This window comes from Megalops cyprinoides, chromosome 5, assembly GCF_013368585.1.
Source record: "Megalops cyprinoides isolate fMegCyp1 chromosome 5, fMegCyp1.pri, whole genome shotgun sequence".
Lineage (NCBI taxonomy): Eukaryota > Metazoa > Chordata > Actinopteri > Elopiformes > Megalopidae > Megalops > Megalops cyprinoides.
In genome coordinates, this window is record NC_050587.1 from 37,964,666 (window position 1) to 37,978,642 (window position 13,977).

The 13,977-nt window shown below is 53.9% G+C and overlaps 1 protein-coding gene across 1 annotated transcript; it reads left to right on the forward strand.

The window, feature by feature from the left end:
- Positions 1 to 6,131: 6,131 nt before the first annotated feature.
- On the forward strand, positions 6,132 to 13,348 carry LOC118778458 (general transcription factor 3C polypeptide 4-like). Its single transcript, XM_036529990.1, has 5 exons — positions 6,132 to 6,425; positions 7,107 to 8,879; positions 9,683 to 9,813; positions 12,044 to 12,132; positions 12,520 to 13,348. The coding sequence occupies exons 1-5, from the start codon at positions 6,132 to 6,134 to the stop codon at positions 12,582 to 12,584; spliced, it is 2,352 nt and encodes a 783-aa protein (XP_036385883.1). The 3' UTR covers positions 12,585 to 13,348.
- The last annotated feature ends 629 nt before the right edge of the window (positions 13,349 to 13,977 follow it).

The window sequence follows — 13,977 nt, forward strand, 5'->3', positions numbered from 1 at the left end:
CTCATCGTCTTTGAAAATGTTTTCACCCTGCCTGTCCTAACAGGAGTGCCCTGTGCCCAAAGAGCAGGGTCATGCGACACCCATCACTGGGATGTGATTGAACGATCTGCTATTAAATTTGAGTATGTCCAATGGTGTAAAAAACCCAGTGTTTACTGTGGATATGAACTACTGATAGACTAATCGGGCTAACATTACACACTCGCTATTTCTGTTAAATAAGTCAGCTCTGAGCATGTCTTATTAAAGGACTCTCATCCAGTCAGACAAAATACTTAACATCTTCAAAAGAAAACCCTGGAAAATATGAAAGTCAATGTGTAACAAATGTTTTGCGGGAGAAAGGGTGCAATTTGCTCGGGGCCTGAGACTGAAAGCTTGAAGCACTGTTATAAAGTATGTAATTTCATGAGCTTTCTGTGTGAATCACATTTGTTTTTTTGCACTCTCTCCACCTCCATAAAACGAAGCTTCAGTCAGAAAAATTCGCTCTTCTGCTTCACCGAGCGGCTAAAGGCATCGCAGGCATGCAGGACTGATTTCTCCCGTGCTTTTTCTTTCTCTCTCTCTTTTTTTTTTGCACGAAACAGATGATGCAAACAATCTGTGCCTGAACCGAAACTTGTAACAGCTGTGCGTCTCCTGCATTCCTGGTCCCTGGGGCTGCTGCGGAGGACCTAGCCCTGCGCTGTCCCATTACCAAACACATCCATAACCGGCCGGCTGTCGGGCCAGGCCTCGCCCGGGCCTGTCCTGTCTGGTGTCGAGCGCGGGGGTCGCGTCTCTGTGAGCCGGCCTCCGGGGCCCCCGCTCCCGGAGAGGCCATATGTGCGGCCTTGCGCTCCTCCATTAGCGCTCCCGAGGCGGGGGTGAGCGCCGAGCCGGGCCCCCGGCCCCCCTGGCACACCCCTGGCACCGCCGCGGGGCACGTTCTGCCCACCACCAGCTGGCTCAGGCCGGGGAGAGGGGGGGAACGGCCACGCCCCCGCCAGGCGCCGAGGAGGTGGACGGAGGGACAGAGCGCGGAGCCGGCCTGTGCGGAGGCGCGAAGAAAATGTGAGCGTGCATGTGTGGGCATGCAGGAATGCACCTGGCGCATGCAGGAGACCAGATGCGGCCGCAGCTGAGCGTGTGGTAAGAAGGGCCTTTATGATGTCCTTTGTTTTGAAGGAAGGGACAGAAATGGATCTGTGTCCGATCAAGGTGTGAGGACGTGCAGTTCCAGCAGCCTCTCCCTCCGCTACCCTGCTATGATGTCTGTCCCTCACAGTGCAGAGACTTCAGCAGGGAAATGATGCGTGTGGGTTAACTGCGTCGGTTTGTGGTCAAAGCTGATATTTGAACAGGACGTAAAAAAAACAAAAAACAAACTGTGCATTCTGTGCTGATTCTGCCCCGCCCTCACACCTCTGCACCGTCTGCTCGTACGGTCGGAGAGAGGCCAGCCAGAGGTGGGGTGTGGCAGGCGGAGGGGGGGTGCAGAAGCGGGGTTCTCGTCCTTGTCCCCTCGTAGCGCAGCGGCGGAGAGAGTGACTGCTGAAGCTCCATGCCCTAACAGCTTGACGGGAAACGGAACCGTTTGCTGGCCCTTCCTTAAACTGGGGCAGAGAGCAGCCCATGCGGTGTGAGAGGGAGAGACAGAGAGAGGGAGAGAGAGAGAGAGGGAGGGGGCGAGAGGGAGAGAGGGACAAAAAACGTTCAGCACCTCACATGGGGATGTCAGTGTCTCAGCCTGTACCTGCCACTAAAGGACCTGAGGCCTTTTTTAATTAATCATTACCCAGAATGAATAATTTATCTATTACCACTGAGTATATACATAACGGCTCATATTTATATCTCTGGGTGTTTCGCCACTGAAAACTTCCCTTTACTTTTCATAAGTTTATATTCCGCAGACAAATCAAAATGTACGGGCGACACCTCATATGAATTACGGCCCATTTATTAACCATTAATAAATCATTATGTTATTAACTCACACTGATTGTTTTACATTGTCTATCCAAAAGCAGACGCTGCTCACCTCTTGTAAATGACTTAAGATTGCTTGTTGAACATCAATTATTGCTATAAAGCAGTAATTGAGTGGTTTTACGATGCCTGTCCTGAAGTCATTTGGACAGGGTGAGTGATGTCTATTTCACTGCAGGCAATGCAGTAAAAGGCAATAATGTTTTAATAATATATTCATTAATTGTTAATGAAAAGGACCCCAACAAACAGTGTAACCAAAGCATTTAATACAAATTACATGGAATTCACTGGCCTGTGGAACCTTTCCACGAGCTCTCTGCAAATCGGCAGGCGCCCAGCGTTTCACAGCCAATCACAACGCGGAGCCTGAAGACAGAAACAGGGGAAAACAAACAAATGGAAAATACAACATGATAGCGACACAGCCTCCACCGGATAGGAGTGTTTAGTATGGACAGGAAGCCTAGGGCAGTTATGAATCTATATTGTTTATGTATGTGTGTGTGTTTCTGTGTGTGCATTCATGCGTGCATGTGTGTGCACGTGTGTATATTTCTGTGTGTACATGCGTGTGTGTGTGTGTACGCATGTGTGTACATGTGCATGTGTGTGCACATGTGTGTGTATTTGTGTGTATACATGCATGTGTGTATATCTATGTGTGCGTATGTGCGCATATGTGTTTGTGCATGCATGCGTGTGTGTGTTTGTGTGTACCTGCATATGTGTGTATGTGTATGCGTGCATATTTGTGTGTGCGTGTGTGTGCACACATGTGTCTGTGTATGTACATGCATGGTTGTTTGTGTATCTGCTTGTGTGTGTGTGCGTGTGTATCTGTGTGTGCGTGTGTACATGTGTGTGTGCGTGTGGATGCATATATGTATATGTGTGTGTATGTGTGTGTGTGTATCTGTGTGTGCGTGTATGTGTGTGTGTATGCATGTATGTGTGTATGTGTGTGTGTGTGTGTTAGACCGCTGGGCCTGTGTGAGTGTGTGAATGAAGCCCTGGCCTCAGGACGCAGGTTGGTCAGGTAGCCCAGGTGCGGGTTCCTGAGCATCACGGTCACATGATACGGCAGAGCTGTCCAATTAACCCCGGCCTCCATGGAAACGCTGACCCTGACCACTTACCTGAGGCCGATACCGATTACCGCTCACACGCACCCACCCGCGCTCCTGCAAGATTACAAACTACTCCTCGGCACATAACTTTGTTTCACCTTGTTCCCTGTTCAGGGTAACTCCCAGCGCTGTCATCTGCGCCTGTCCCAGGGCCTCTATAAATAGCCTCCTAAGCATTGTGTATCCTGCTGATAGGAAATCATTGGCTTCTCATTGAGAGGGGATTTGGTGAGGCGCGAAGGCGAGGGCCGGCCGTGCCTCACGCCGAGAGCTCCGACGGCCGACCGCGGGAGGCGGAGCGACTCCCGGCCCCCCCGCCCCCGTCCACCCTTGACCCCGCGTCCCTCCTCCTGAAGACGGGGTGTGCGGAGAGACACCTGTCAGGTGCACCCGCCGCAGCTGGAGGCAGGGAGAGCGGGCCGCGTGCAGGTCGCTCCTAACCTCTGACGGGGCGGCCCCCACGAGGAGACGCCGTCTGTGTCCTCGGGGGGCCCTCCCCTGCGGGGTCCGCCGATTCGTCCTCCCGACCGTGACTGCAGAGGGGGGGGGCGTCCCAGAGGAATTCAGGGACCTCCACGGCAATGACACGCGGATGATTTCCCAGAATGCTTTGCTGCTGCCAGTATAAAATTGGACCGATCTGAGTGTGAGCTTCCGCAGGCCTCCCCCCCCTCCTTTCAGGAGCGTCTGACACATCTCAATGACTCAAAGGTCTATGATGAGCGATGCATCAAGCCACCCCTGAGCAGTGACTTACAGCATACGTGTAGTCGGTGGGGTTCCTCTCAGATCTCCCAGAAGATTGACGGGGAAAAAAATCAGCAGTAAAGTGTGAGTAAGGGGGTACAATCTCCAAATGACAGGGTATAATAAGGGATACAGTCTAAAAATTGCAGGTTATAAAAGGGGGTTACAATCTCCAAATAACAGGGTATAATAAAAGGGTACAATCTCCAAAAGGGGTCAGCGAGAGGCCCTAAGGAGAGCTGAGAGAGAGACAGCTGCTTCAAACACAATAAAAGACGATTTCTGGCGAACTGGGGAATTCACAGAAGGCCGGCCTCATCCTGCGACCTTTAAATGAGTAATTATACCAACATAATTTCACTATTACAACTACAGTGTTAAATTTGCTTAGTAGAAACTGTTATCCACAGCAACTTTTAGTCTACCAAGATCAGAGTTCCTGCTTATTATTTGTACAGCTGGATATTTGCCTAAATAAATTTCAGTTTGCTTGCTCAAGGGTACAACAGCACTGGCCCACTTGGGTGTCAAACCAGCAACATTTGGGTTCCGTGCCACTACACCACACTATGGCTACATAGCCTTTCTGCTAAGAAGGTCCACCTAGGCACACAGTTGCTGAACACTTTTTATAAATAAGCAGTACCAGAAGAATTATAACCTTAGTTCGAACTATACCACGTGGCCTACTGGGTACAGTTACAAGCCACAGAATATGGTACAGGTAGGCCCTATGTTGTTTTACATAAACCGTCCAAGACGTGAGGCTATGTAATTTCCCTCACGAAATTAAACGGCTTTACAGAGAAAAGCGAAAGAAAGCGTCCGCATTGGAGGTGTTGGCCTGGTGCTTCTCGAGAAATGAGGCTACGGCACGGAGGAGAATGGAGCGGTGTGGATACACGGGGGGGGGGGGGGTTTGACGGATGCTTAACGGGACGGTCCCACAGATACAGCGAGGCGAGGCATTCCCTCGCGCTTGTTAAATATTCATCCGCAACACGGTCCATTAAGAATGAACTAATCTACAATGTTCCCATTTATCTATTAATAACATTATTTAAACAGAGGACACGATGGGTTTAAGCGGCGGTTTGCTATTTTACTGCACAGTCCTTCACGTTTGTTAATTTTCCCGGTGTTAGATCCTTCCTTGCAACGGCTGAAAGATCGCAACAACGGGCCGTTTCGCTGCTCTGAGTGGCCCATTACGCGGCAGCCGCGGCTCCAGACGGCTTTCTGTAATGTACATGAGCAGCTGTCGTCCAGGGGAGTCGTCAGCTGCAGGAGGAAACATCGGATCTGTCCTCTTTTTTATAACAGCGTGGTAATCCCACCCAGCGGGTATTTAGTTTTATTTAGTGATGCACTCTGACTATTTATAAAACCGTACAATGACAGGGACGAATAAATAATTCAGGCCTTTTAAAAGCATTGTTTTCCGGCCTCTCGTCCGGTGAGCGGCTCCAGCGGTGTAAGGTTACCTGGTCAGGACTGATAACCCTGCTCAATTTAATCTGCCGCGGTGTCGCTCTCACGTTCAGACACGAAGTGATTTACACCGCTGTTCTCCAGCAACGAGGAGTGCGCTCGCTCACATAATCAACTTCTTTCTCTTCATAATAATAGTAGCGTATTAGCACATGGTTAGTATCAAATTATGCATTTAGGTGTAAAGGCAAGCTTTGTATAATACATTGGGCTAAGAACACGAATGGCATTTCCTTGTTCAGATACACCTGACTATACTTTTCAGGTTGTAATGGGTTCCACCGCCTGTGGTTCTTTCGCATCGGCTATGGATTTCCCTGCAAGATCCCCCGCGCTTAGAACAAGCACACTGCTGTGACCAAAAGGAACACCTATTGTAGATTGTACTAATTAATTGTAAACTATTGCACTCCAATCGTATTTTCGGTGTCTGCTAGGTAATAATAATAATAATAATACATTATTCTGTTTACAGGTAGGCTATTGCAGTGCGACCCTTTCACGTGCATGCAAATATTTATTTAACTTTGACATTTGCACATCTATTATGTTGATGGCATTGACTATTCCGAAATATCACCTGTTGTGTCTGCGCCTACAGCAGACATTTTCGATGTGACAAGAAGGCACGTGCACATCATGCAGGCTGTGTTTCTCTGTCTTCCACACCGAAATACGCAATCTGGCAACCTAAACTGTTGATTTATGAGCGCTGTCACGGGATGTCCCGCCTCCTCGAGAACCGTAATTTCCTGGAGACGCGGTTGTTTTTTTTTCTTTGAACGGAAAATGGCGGCTGCGGCTCCAGATCGTGGTGCAGACGGAGGGGGGGCTGAACCCGAGCCTGACACCAGCGCCGGGACGGAACCCGGGCGGATCGTTAAGAGAGAGCCCGAGGTGAAGCTCCTCAGCCGAGTTTGCGGCGTGGAGCCCCTCTCGTGGTCCGAAGACCACCGGGTATCGGCGTGTTGTGCTAGCAGCACTGCTGTAATGGAGATCTTGCCCGACGTTTACAATTTCAGCCAAGACCTGGTCATCCATCGGACGTCCATCCCCGTGCCGAATGATGTGCATGTGCTAAAGGTAGATGTCCGGGCTGCGGAGCGGCAGCGCATCGTGCCAGACGCCTGGCACATCACCCATCAGTTGATGTTTTCGCCTTTGCGCTTGCGCGTCACCAGTAGTGGTCAGCAGTCGCTAGCTAGGTGGCTAAATTAACGCTCATTCATTAGTGGTTAGCAAGCTAACTCGCAGACGTAGCCGTGGAGATTCAGATTCATTTACTCACGGCTCCTGCAGCCTCCTGAGATCTGTACAGTGCAGCGTGTAAACCTGGTTATTGTCTACACACGATCTGATGGGATTTTCTGTGGGGGAAGCTAGCGCCGAGTACCCTTGTCCCAGTTAGCTAGGAAGTTATGACTGCACAACTAGGAAGATTGTTTTACAATCAGATCTCTGTTTAAGGAATTGTACATTTTTGTAGAACAATGTTAGTTATCCGTGCTCTAGGCATATTTTGGCTGAGTTTTTAGTTGTCACGTTCATCTAAGCAAAACATTTGCAATAATAAATGAGGTGTAAAGAAATGAAATTCTGTATGAAATATGAATCCATATTTTTCTTGTGGTTACTTTATTACTACCAGTGTTACTTCTGCAATTCTTTTTATTACTTTACTGCACTTATTTTTTCCCCCCACATCTCCCACATTTCCTTCACATACCCTCCCGTCTGTCTGTCTGTCTGTCCGTATGTCCACAGGTGGGCCCCGAGGGAGAGGTGCAGGAGGTGAAGGAGAAGCTCGCGGGCTCGCCGGACCCGACGGTCAGACAGCCCTTCCTGCTGGACCGGGTCATGAACCCGGTCGTGGGGGCGCTGCCGCCCATGCTGGGCGTGAAGTACGCCAGCTGGTCTCCTCTGGGCTGCGACGCTAGCGGCCGCTGCCTGCTGGCCACCCTCACGCTGGACGGCAGGCTCGTCGTGCACAGCTGCAACGGCCGGCTGCAGTGGCGCCCCCTGCTGGACCTGAGCGAGGCGTACGGGGAGCTGCTGGCGGAGGCCGACTACTCGCTGCCGGGGGCGGAGCCTCCGCTGGGCCCGCCGGGCGACCCGGCCGAGCTGCGGCGGCGGTACGCCATGCAGACGCCCGTGCGCATGGAGTGGTCGGGCGTCTGCGGCACGCAGCAGGTGCAGCCCAACAACGAGTGCCGGGATGTGGGCAGCGTGCTGCTGGCGGCGCTGATGGAGAACGGGGACATCGCCGTCTGGCACCTGGCCGTGCCCGTGCTGGGGCGGGACTCGGTGGTGTCCTGCAGCACCCTCCGCTCGGGCGTGCCCTCCCCCAGCGCGCTGGCCTGGTGGGAGTTCGACCACGGCGGGCTCAGGATGACCGGGCTGATCGTGGGCAGCTCGGCGGGGCCGCTGCGGCTGCTGCCGGTGAATCTGAAGGCGGTGAAGGGCCGCTTCACGCTGCGCAAACCCATGCTGCTGTGCGAGGAGGCGGACCTGATCCCCGTGCACAGCATTCGCTGCGTCTCGCTCTTCCACCCGCACCAGAAGGTCAACTGCAGCCTGGTGCTGGCGGCCCGCGGGCCCTACCTGTGCTGGTGCCTGCTGCTCATCTCCCGGGCCGGGCTGAGCATGTACCGCTCGCACGTGACGGGGCTGCACTCCGGCCCCATCGCCGCCGTGACCGCCGCCCGCCACGGGGACGGCTCCGTCTTCACCTGCTCGGCGGACGACGGCGTGCGGAAGCTGACGCCCGTCTTCACGCAGGTGGCGGTGACATTCCGGCAGGAGCGGCTGGAACTGCCGGAGGGCGTGGCGGGGCGGCGGGTGTACGGCGTGGCCGTCAGCCCCAACGGCGCCTACCTGGCGCTGGTCACCTCCGAGGGCATGGCCAACCGGCTGCACCCGGTCAGCCGCAGCTACCAGGTGCAGCTGGTGGCGCTGAAGACGCCGGAGGAGGCGGAGGCGGAGCTGCTGCGGTCCGGCGCGCAGAGCCTGTTCCGGCAGATGGACCTGCTGGACCTGGTGCGCTGGAAGGTGCTGCAGGAGAAGCGCATCGACCCGGCGCTGCAGGCAGAGCTGGACGGCCAGGTGCGCGCCTCGGGGTCCGCCTACCTGCAGCGGCTGCAGCTCTTCCTGCTGCGCGTGCTCTACCAGTCCCTGCAGAAGGCCCCGTCCGAGGCGCGCTGGCGGCCCTCACTCGACAGTGCCAAGGTGTTCGTCGGGGACGAGGAGGATGAGGAGGAGGAGGGGGAGGGGGAGGAGGAGGATGGCGAGGGGGCAGGAGGCGGGGCCTCAGAGGGGGCGGGCTCCCAGGACCGAGGGGGCGGGGCCGCCAAAGAGCAGGTGAGAGAGATCACGGAGAGGATCGAGGCGATGGAGACCCAGCTGGTGCGCGAGCACATGAAGAAGGTGCTGGGGGAAGTGTACCTGCACACCTACATCGGCGAGAACACCAGCATCCCCACCAGGGGTGTGTGCGACTTCCTGCAGAGTGATCCCACCTACGAGGACAGGGCCACCAAGGTGAGGTCACACAAAACACCCCCACACACATACTCAACCGCCACCTCCATACCATACCGCTTTAATACTACTGTATCTTTTTATTGATCCAGTGACTGATATATGGTAATATACTTGGCTTCCCTTGTCTAGCCAGGTTGCACAAGTTAACTTGTGGTAGGGCTTGAATTGTGTTATTAGCCTGGTCTGACACTGTTGCCCATTCAACTTGAATGGATACACTTACGTTCTGTTGTGCCGGAAGACACTCTGGATAAGAGCGAATGCTAAATTAATTGAATGTAATGTTGAGTATTCATCTTCGTTTATTTAATATTGAGCGACAAGCAGATTTATCCAAAAAGATTTGAACGGTAAACATTACCAGTGTTGTTTTCTTAAGACAAATATTTATTACAAATTCTGCATTGCTTTATTACTCCTGAAATTTACATTTAAATTTATACTTATTCATTTGGCAGATGCTTTAATCCAAAGCGACTTACAAGTGAGGCAGAGTACAACACAAGCAAATAGACAAAAGTCAACAATATATGAAATAATCATACACATATTCACATGTGGTACAAGCAAAACTTCTGCGGGGTTACATCTGGGGGTTACGTGACTTCTGTGTTCACTGCAAAAAGCCTCTCAAGCCTGTGATCAAACCCCATCTGTTATAATATGTACTCCTAAAGATGATGTCTGACCCCTGCAAGCTGGGACCACTTCCTGGTCTGATCACTTCCTGTCCTGCCCGTGCCGCCCAGGTGCCGCTGATCTCGTCACTTCCTGTGCTCTGTGCTGCCCGTGTTCCGCAGGTTCTGATTGGCCACATCTTCAAGAAGATGAACAAGCAGACGTTCCCTGAGTACTGCAGTCTGTGCAGGGAGGTGCTTCCCTTCAGCGACTGCCGGCTGGCCATGTGCAGCAACGGCCACGTGTGGATCAGGTACCCGCTCCTCTCCGTCTCCTTTCACACTCCATCTTAAACCCGTCCTCTTCCCTCCTAAACTCCTCCTGCTCCCCTATAAACCCCTCACATCTCAAAGCCCTTCTGTTACCCTGTAATCTCCTCCTCTTCCTCTCTGATTTCCTTCTCTTCCCCCCACACCTCTCACATCCCAAAGCCCTTCTGTTACCCTCTAATCTCCTCCTCTTCCTCTCTGATTTCCTTCTCTTACCCTCCACACCCCTCACATCCAAAAACCCTGCTCTTCCCCTCTAACCTCATCCACTTCCTGCCTAAACCTGCCTCCCCCCCCAGCTCCTCCTCTCTAACCCCTACGCCTTCATATCCCCAGTGTCTTCTAACGCCCGTGTCGTACCGTGTACCTGCTTCCCCTCCTCCTCCTCCTGCCCCCCTCGCCCAGGCCGGACGAAACGCCCGGTGACGGCACTGTGAATTGAGATGACGTATGTGAAAAGGCAGAGCAGTGAAAAGCGGCAGGCGCTGCGTCCGCCCCGGTCCCCGAGCAGGAGGTGTCAGCCATTGCATGAGGGGCGAGCGGGCACCTTGTGTTGCAGCGTAGAGGTGGTCCGTGCCTGCGTACCCCAGGTCAGCGTAGAGGTGGTCCGTGCCTGCGTACCCCAGGTCAGCGTAGAGGTGGTCCGTGCCTGCGTACCCCAGGTCAGTGTAGAGGTGGTCCGTGCCTGCGTACCCCAGGTCAGTGTAGAGGTGGTCCGTGCCTGCGTACCCCAGGTCAGCGTAGAGGTGGTCCGTGCCTGCGTACCCCAGGTCAGTGTAGAGGTGGTCCGTGCCTGCGTACCCCAGGTCAGCGTAGAGGTGGTCCGTGCCTGCGTACCCCAGGTCAGCGTAGAGGTGGTCCGTGTCTGCGTACCCCAGGTCAGCGTAGAGGTGGTCCGTGCCTGCGTACCCCAGGTCAGCGTAGAGGTGGTCCGTGCCTGCGTACCCCAGGTCAGTGTAGAGGTGGTCCGTGCCTGCGTACCCCAGGTCAGTGTAGAGGTGGTCCGTGCCTGCGTACCCCAGGTCAGTGTAGAGGTGGTCCGTGCCTGCGTACCCCAGGTCAGTGTAGAGGTGGTCCATGCCTGCGTATCCCAGTTAAGTGTAGAGGTGGTCCGTGCCTGCGTACCCCAGGTCAGTGTAGAGGTGGTCCGTGCCTGCGTACCCCAGGTCAGTGTAGAGGTGGTCCGTGCCTGCGTACCCCAGGTCAGCGTAGAGGTGGTCCGTGTCTGCGTACCCCAGTTCAGCGTAGAGGTGGTCCGTGCCTGCGTACCCCAGGTCAGCGTAGAGGTGGTCCGTGCCTGCGTACCCCAGGTCAGTGTAGAGGTGGTCCGTGCCTGCGTACCCCAGGTCAGTGTAGAGGTGGTCCGTGCCTGCGTACCCCAGTTCAGCGTAGAGGTGGTCCGTGCCTGTGTACCCCAGGTCAGTGTAGAGGTGGTCCGTGCCTGCGTACCCCAGTTCAGTGCACTCTTCTCACCAGGTGTGTGTGAGGCTGGCGGACTGAGGCCGGCATGACAGAGGGCCGGTGGAACAGGCCGTACCCGCTCTCTCTGGCCTTCCCCCGTCCTCAGCAGCCTCTCGGCCTCCCCCCCCGGCACACCATCTTCCACCTCCGGCCCCCCCGCTCTCCCGGGACAAATCTCAAAGCTTTTACTGTTGCCATGCTACTCCAAGAGAATAGTAATGATGATGACGCCCACATGGTTGTCATGGCGATCCCCCATCGGCGCTGTAGGGTTGTTATAGCTACGGGTACGGTTTCAGTTACAGTGCTGTTTTTTTTTTTTTTGGATTGCTCATTGGCTTTGGTTTACCAGCCTTTTTTATTGTACTGCACATCTGAACCAGGTTCAGAACCTCAGCGCTTGCCTTTGGAGGAAGGGGAGGGGAGACCACAGTGTTTGGGGGGGTGTCCCCGTCCCCAATAATTGTGGCAGTGTTGGGAAACACAGAAAGCACAGTGTTCTCCAACTGTCTCATATTAGACAGCCAGGAACCAATTCAACATACTGATGCTGAACATTTTGTTGTTGTTTTTTTGTGTGGGGGCTCAGTAGTCATTTTTCCCTTTCTTTTGAGTCCCGCCTCCTTCTCTTTTAAGCCTTGTGCTGTCCCTAGTGGAGGCTTGGCGGAATGTCACACCCCCCCCACAGCTTGTCGCGGGCAGGTGACACACCCCGCTGTCGTGAGTCTGACACATTCGTCCTGTCTCTCCCAGGTGCGTGCTGACGCTCCAGGCCAGCCAGGACGTGACGCAGCGGCGCTGTCTCCTGAAGGACAGCATCGCCAGGTACCCCCTGCCCGAAGGTGAGCAGCCCGTCTCCCCCACCCCCCCCCCCCCCCGCCGCCTTTCCGATTCCGCTGTCTTAGCGGTCTCTTTCGCTGTCTTTCCCGTACAGGCCTGCAGGGGCCCAGCACCACTTTTCTGACCTACAGGGAAGACAAGTGAAGTCTTGTGAAGTGAAGTATTTTAACCGACAACGACTGTCTGTAATCCAGCATTATACCTGCAAATCACTTTTGTGATGAAGCAAACCAACATGAAAAGCAAACTGTCACTTAAAAGGAATTGCGCAGTAATAGCTGTAACTGTACGGATGATATTGGAAGTTAAAGTTTGTGGTGTCCCCATAATGCTTCTCTCTCTCTTCTCTCCTCCCCCCCCCCCCTTCTGACGCCCCCTTCCCTCCCCAGACCCAGACTGGATGAAGAGGTTGTTGCAGGGTCCCTGCATCTTCTGCGACTGCCCGCTCTTCTAGCGGGTCGGCCCGACAGTTTGCTGCAGGTTCCCGCCATGCTCGCTGCCTTCAGCTGTGATTAATGACACTTGAATGTGATTGCACTGCCCCCCTCTTTCAGAAAGCGGAGTCTGAGTCCCCCTCAGCGGCCATGCTGCAGGTGAGCGCCAAGGAGCCTCCGAAATGCAAGCCGTTCCGGCTTCAAAGTCTGTCTCATTCTCAGAACCGCACAGGGGACTCTTGTTCCGTACCCCCCCCCCAAACCCCCAAAGCACTTACACAGCACTTTACGAAAGAATGCAAACAATAGTTTGAAGCGTTTTTTTTTTTTCTTTCCCTCTTCCCTGTTAAGGCCAGGGAGAAGAAGCGCCTTCCTCTCTCAAATTGCCTCATGGTTGGAGCAAATGTGTTTGAAGGTTGATGTGAAAGTGAGGACAGAAAAAAAAAATGAAAACGACAACAACAGAAAAAAAAAAATTTGGAACAGTCTTTCAGTCACTCACTGCATATGCTGAGAGATGGCCACTTCGGGCAGATGAGAGAGAGAGAGAGAAGTGAGTTTTAAGACTGACTCCGTCCCCCCGTGGGCCTAGTTTCTAATGAGATTCTGCCATAATGAGGGACAGCTCGGCTCCTAGCGGCAGACGCGCCACTAATTCTAATGAAAGGGATGTGCACGGGGGGGTTAAGAGTGCACATTGTTAAATGTGATTAACCCTTGTTTGATAACAGGGGCCGGGGGAGATGCGCGTCCGCTGTGTACCCCCTCATAACCGCCCCCCCAACCCCCCCCCCCCCCCCCCCCCCCCCCCCCCCCCCACCTTCCCGAAGGGGTCCCGGCTTGACGTGGAGGGTAGCGGCTCCAGATCAAAGATGCGGTGGGGGCTCGGGGGGCCCTGAGCCGGCGGTGTCCGCTCTGATCCGCCGCGGGTTCTCTGGAGCTGGTGTGAGGGCGCCGGCCTCCCTCACCCAGGCCCGCTGAACACGGGATCTCGCCCGGGGGGTTTTGAAGATGCGAGGCGTTGCATCTTGCCCCCCGGCCCTCCAGCTTGGCTGGGCTTGATAAAGAAGGCCCGATCAGCACCACAGCAAATTATCATTTCTCTTAAAAAAAAAAAATAAATAAAAACAAAATAAAAATTGCCCTGGGTTTCGGTAACATGGGTATTCATTGCGCGTCTCTGTTTGGACGCCCTTTGAGAGGGGTCTGAAGAGGCCCTCTGTGCTCTGGTGGATGGTGTGAAGCCCTGGCTTCTGCCAGCATGAGCAGCAAAGTGTCCCGACGTCCACCGCCTGTGCAGCTGCTGCAGCTGCTGACCACCTCTGAGCGCCGAGTCCTGTACAGGCTCCACTTCTGGATGATTTATATGCTTTTCATGTGGTAATCCAGAGCATTAGAACATAGCTAAAAACA

Coding starts and splice junctions, on each gene's coding strand:
- LOC118778458 (XM_036529990.1), top strand. CDS start 6,132: ATGGCGGCTGCGGCTCCAGATCGTGGTGCAGACGGAGGGGGGGCTGAA. Junction 9,814..12,043: donor AACGGCCACGTGTGGATCAG/GTACCCGCTCCT, acceptor TGTCTCTCCCAG/GTGCGTGCTGACGCTCCAGG. Junction 12,133..12,519: donor CAGGTACCCCCTGCCCGAAG/GTGAGCAGCCCG, acceptor TTCCCTCCCCAG/ACCCAGACTGGATGAAGAGG.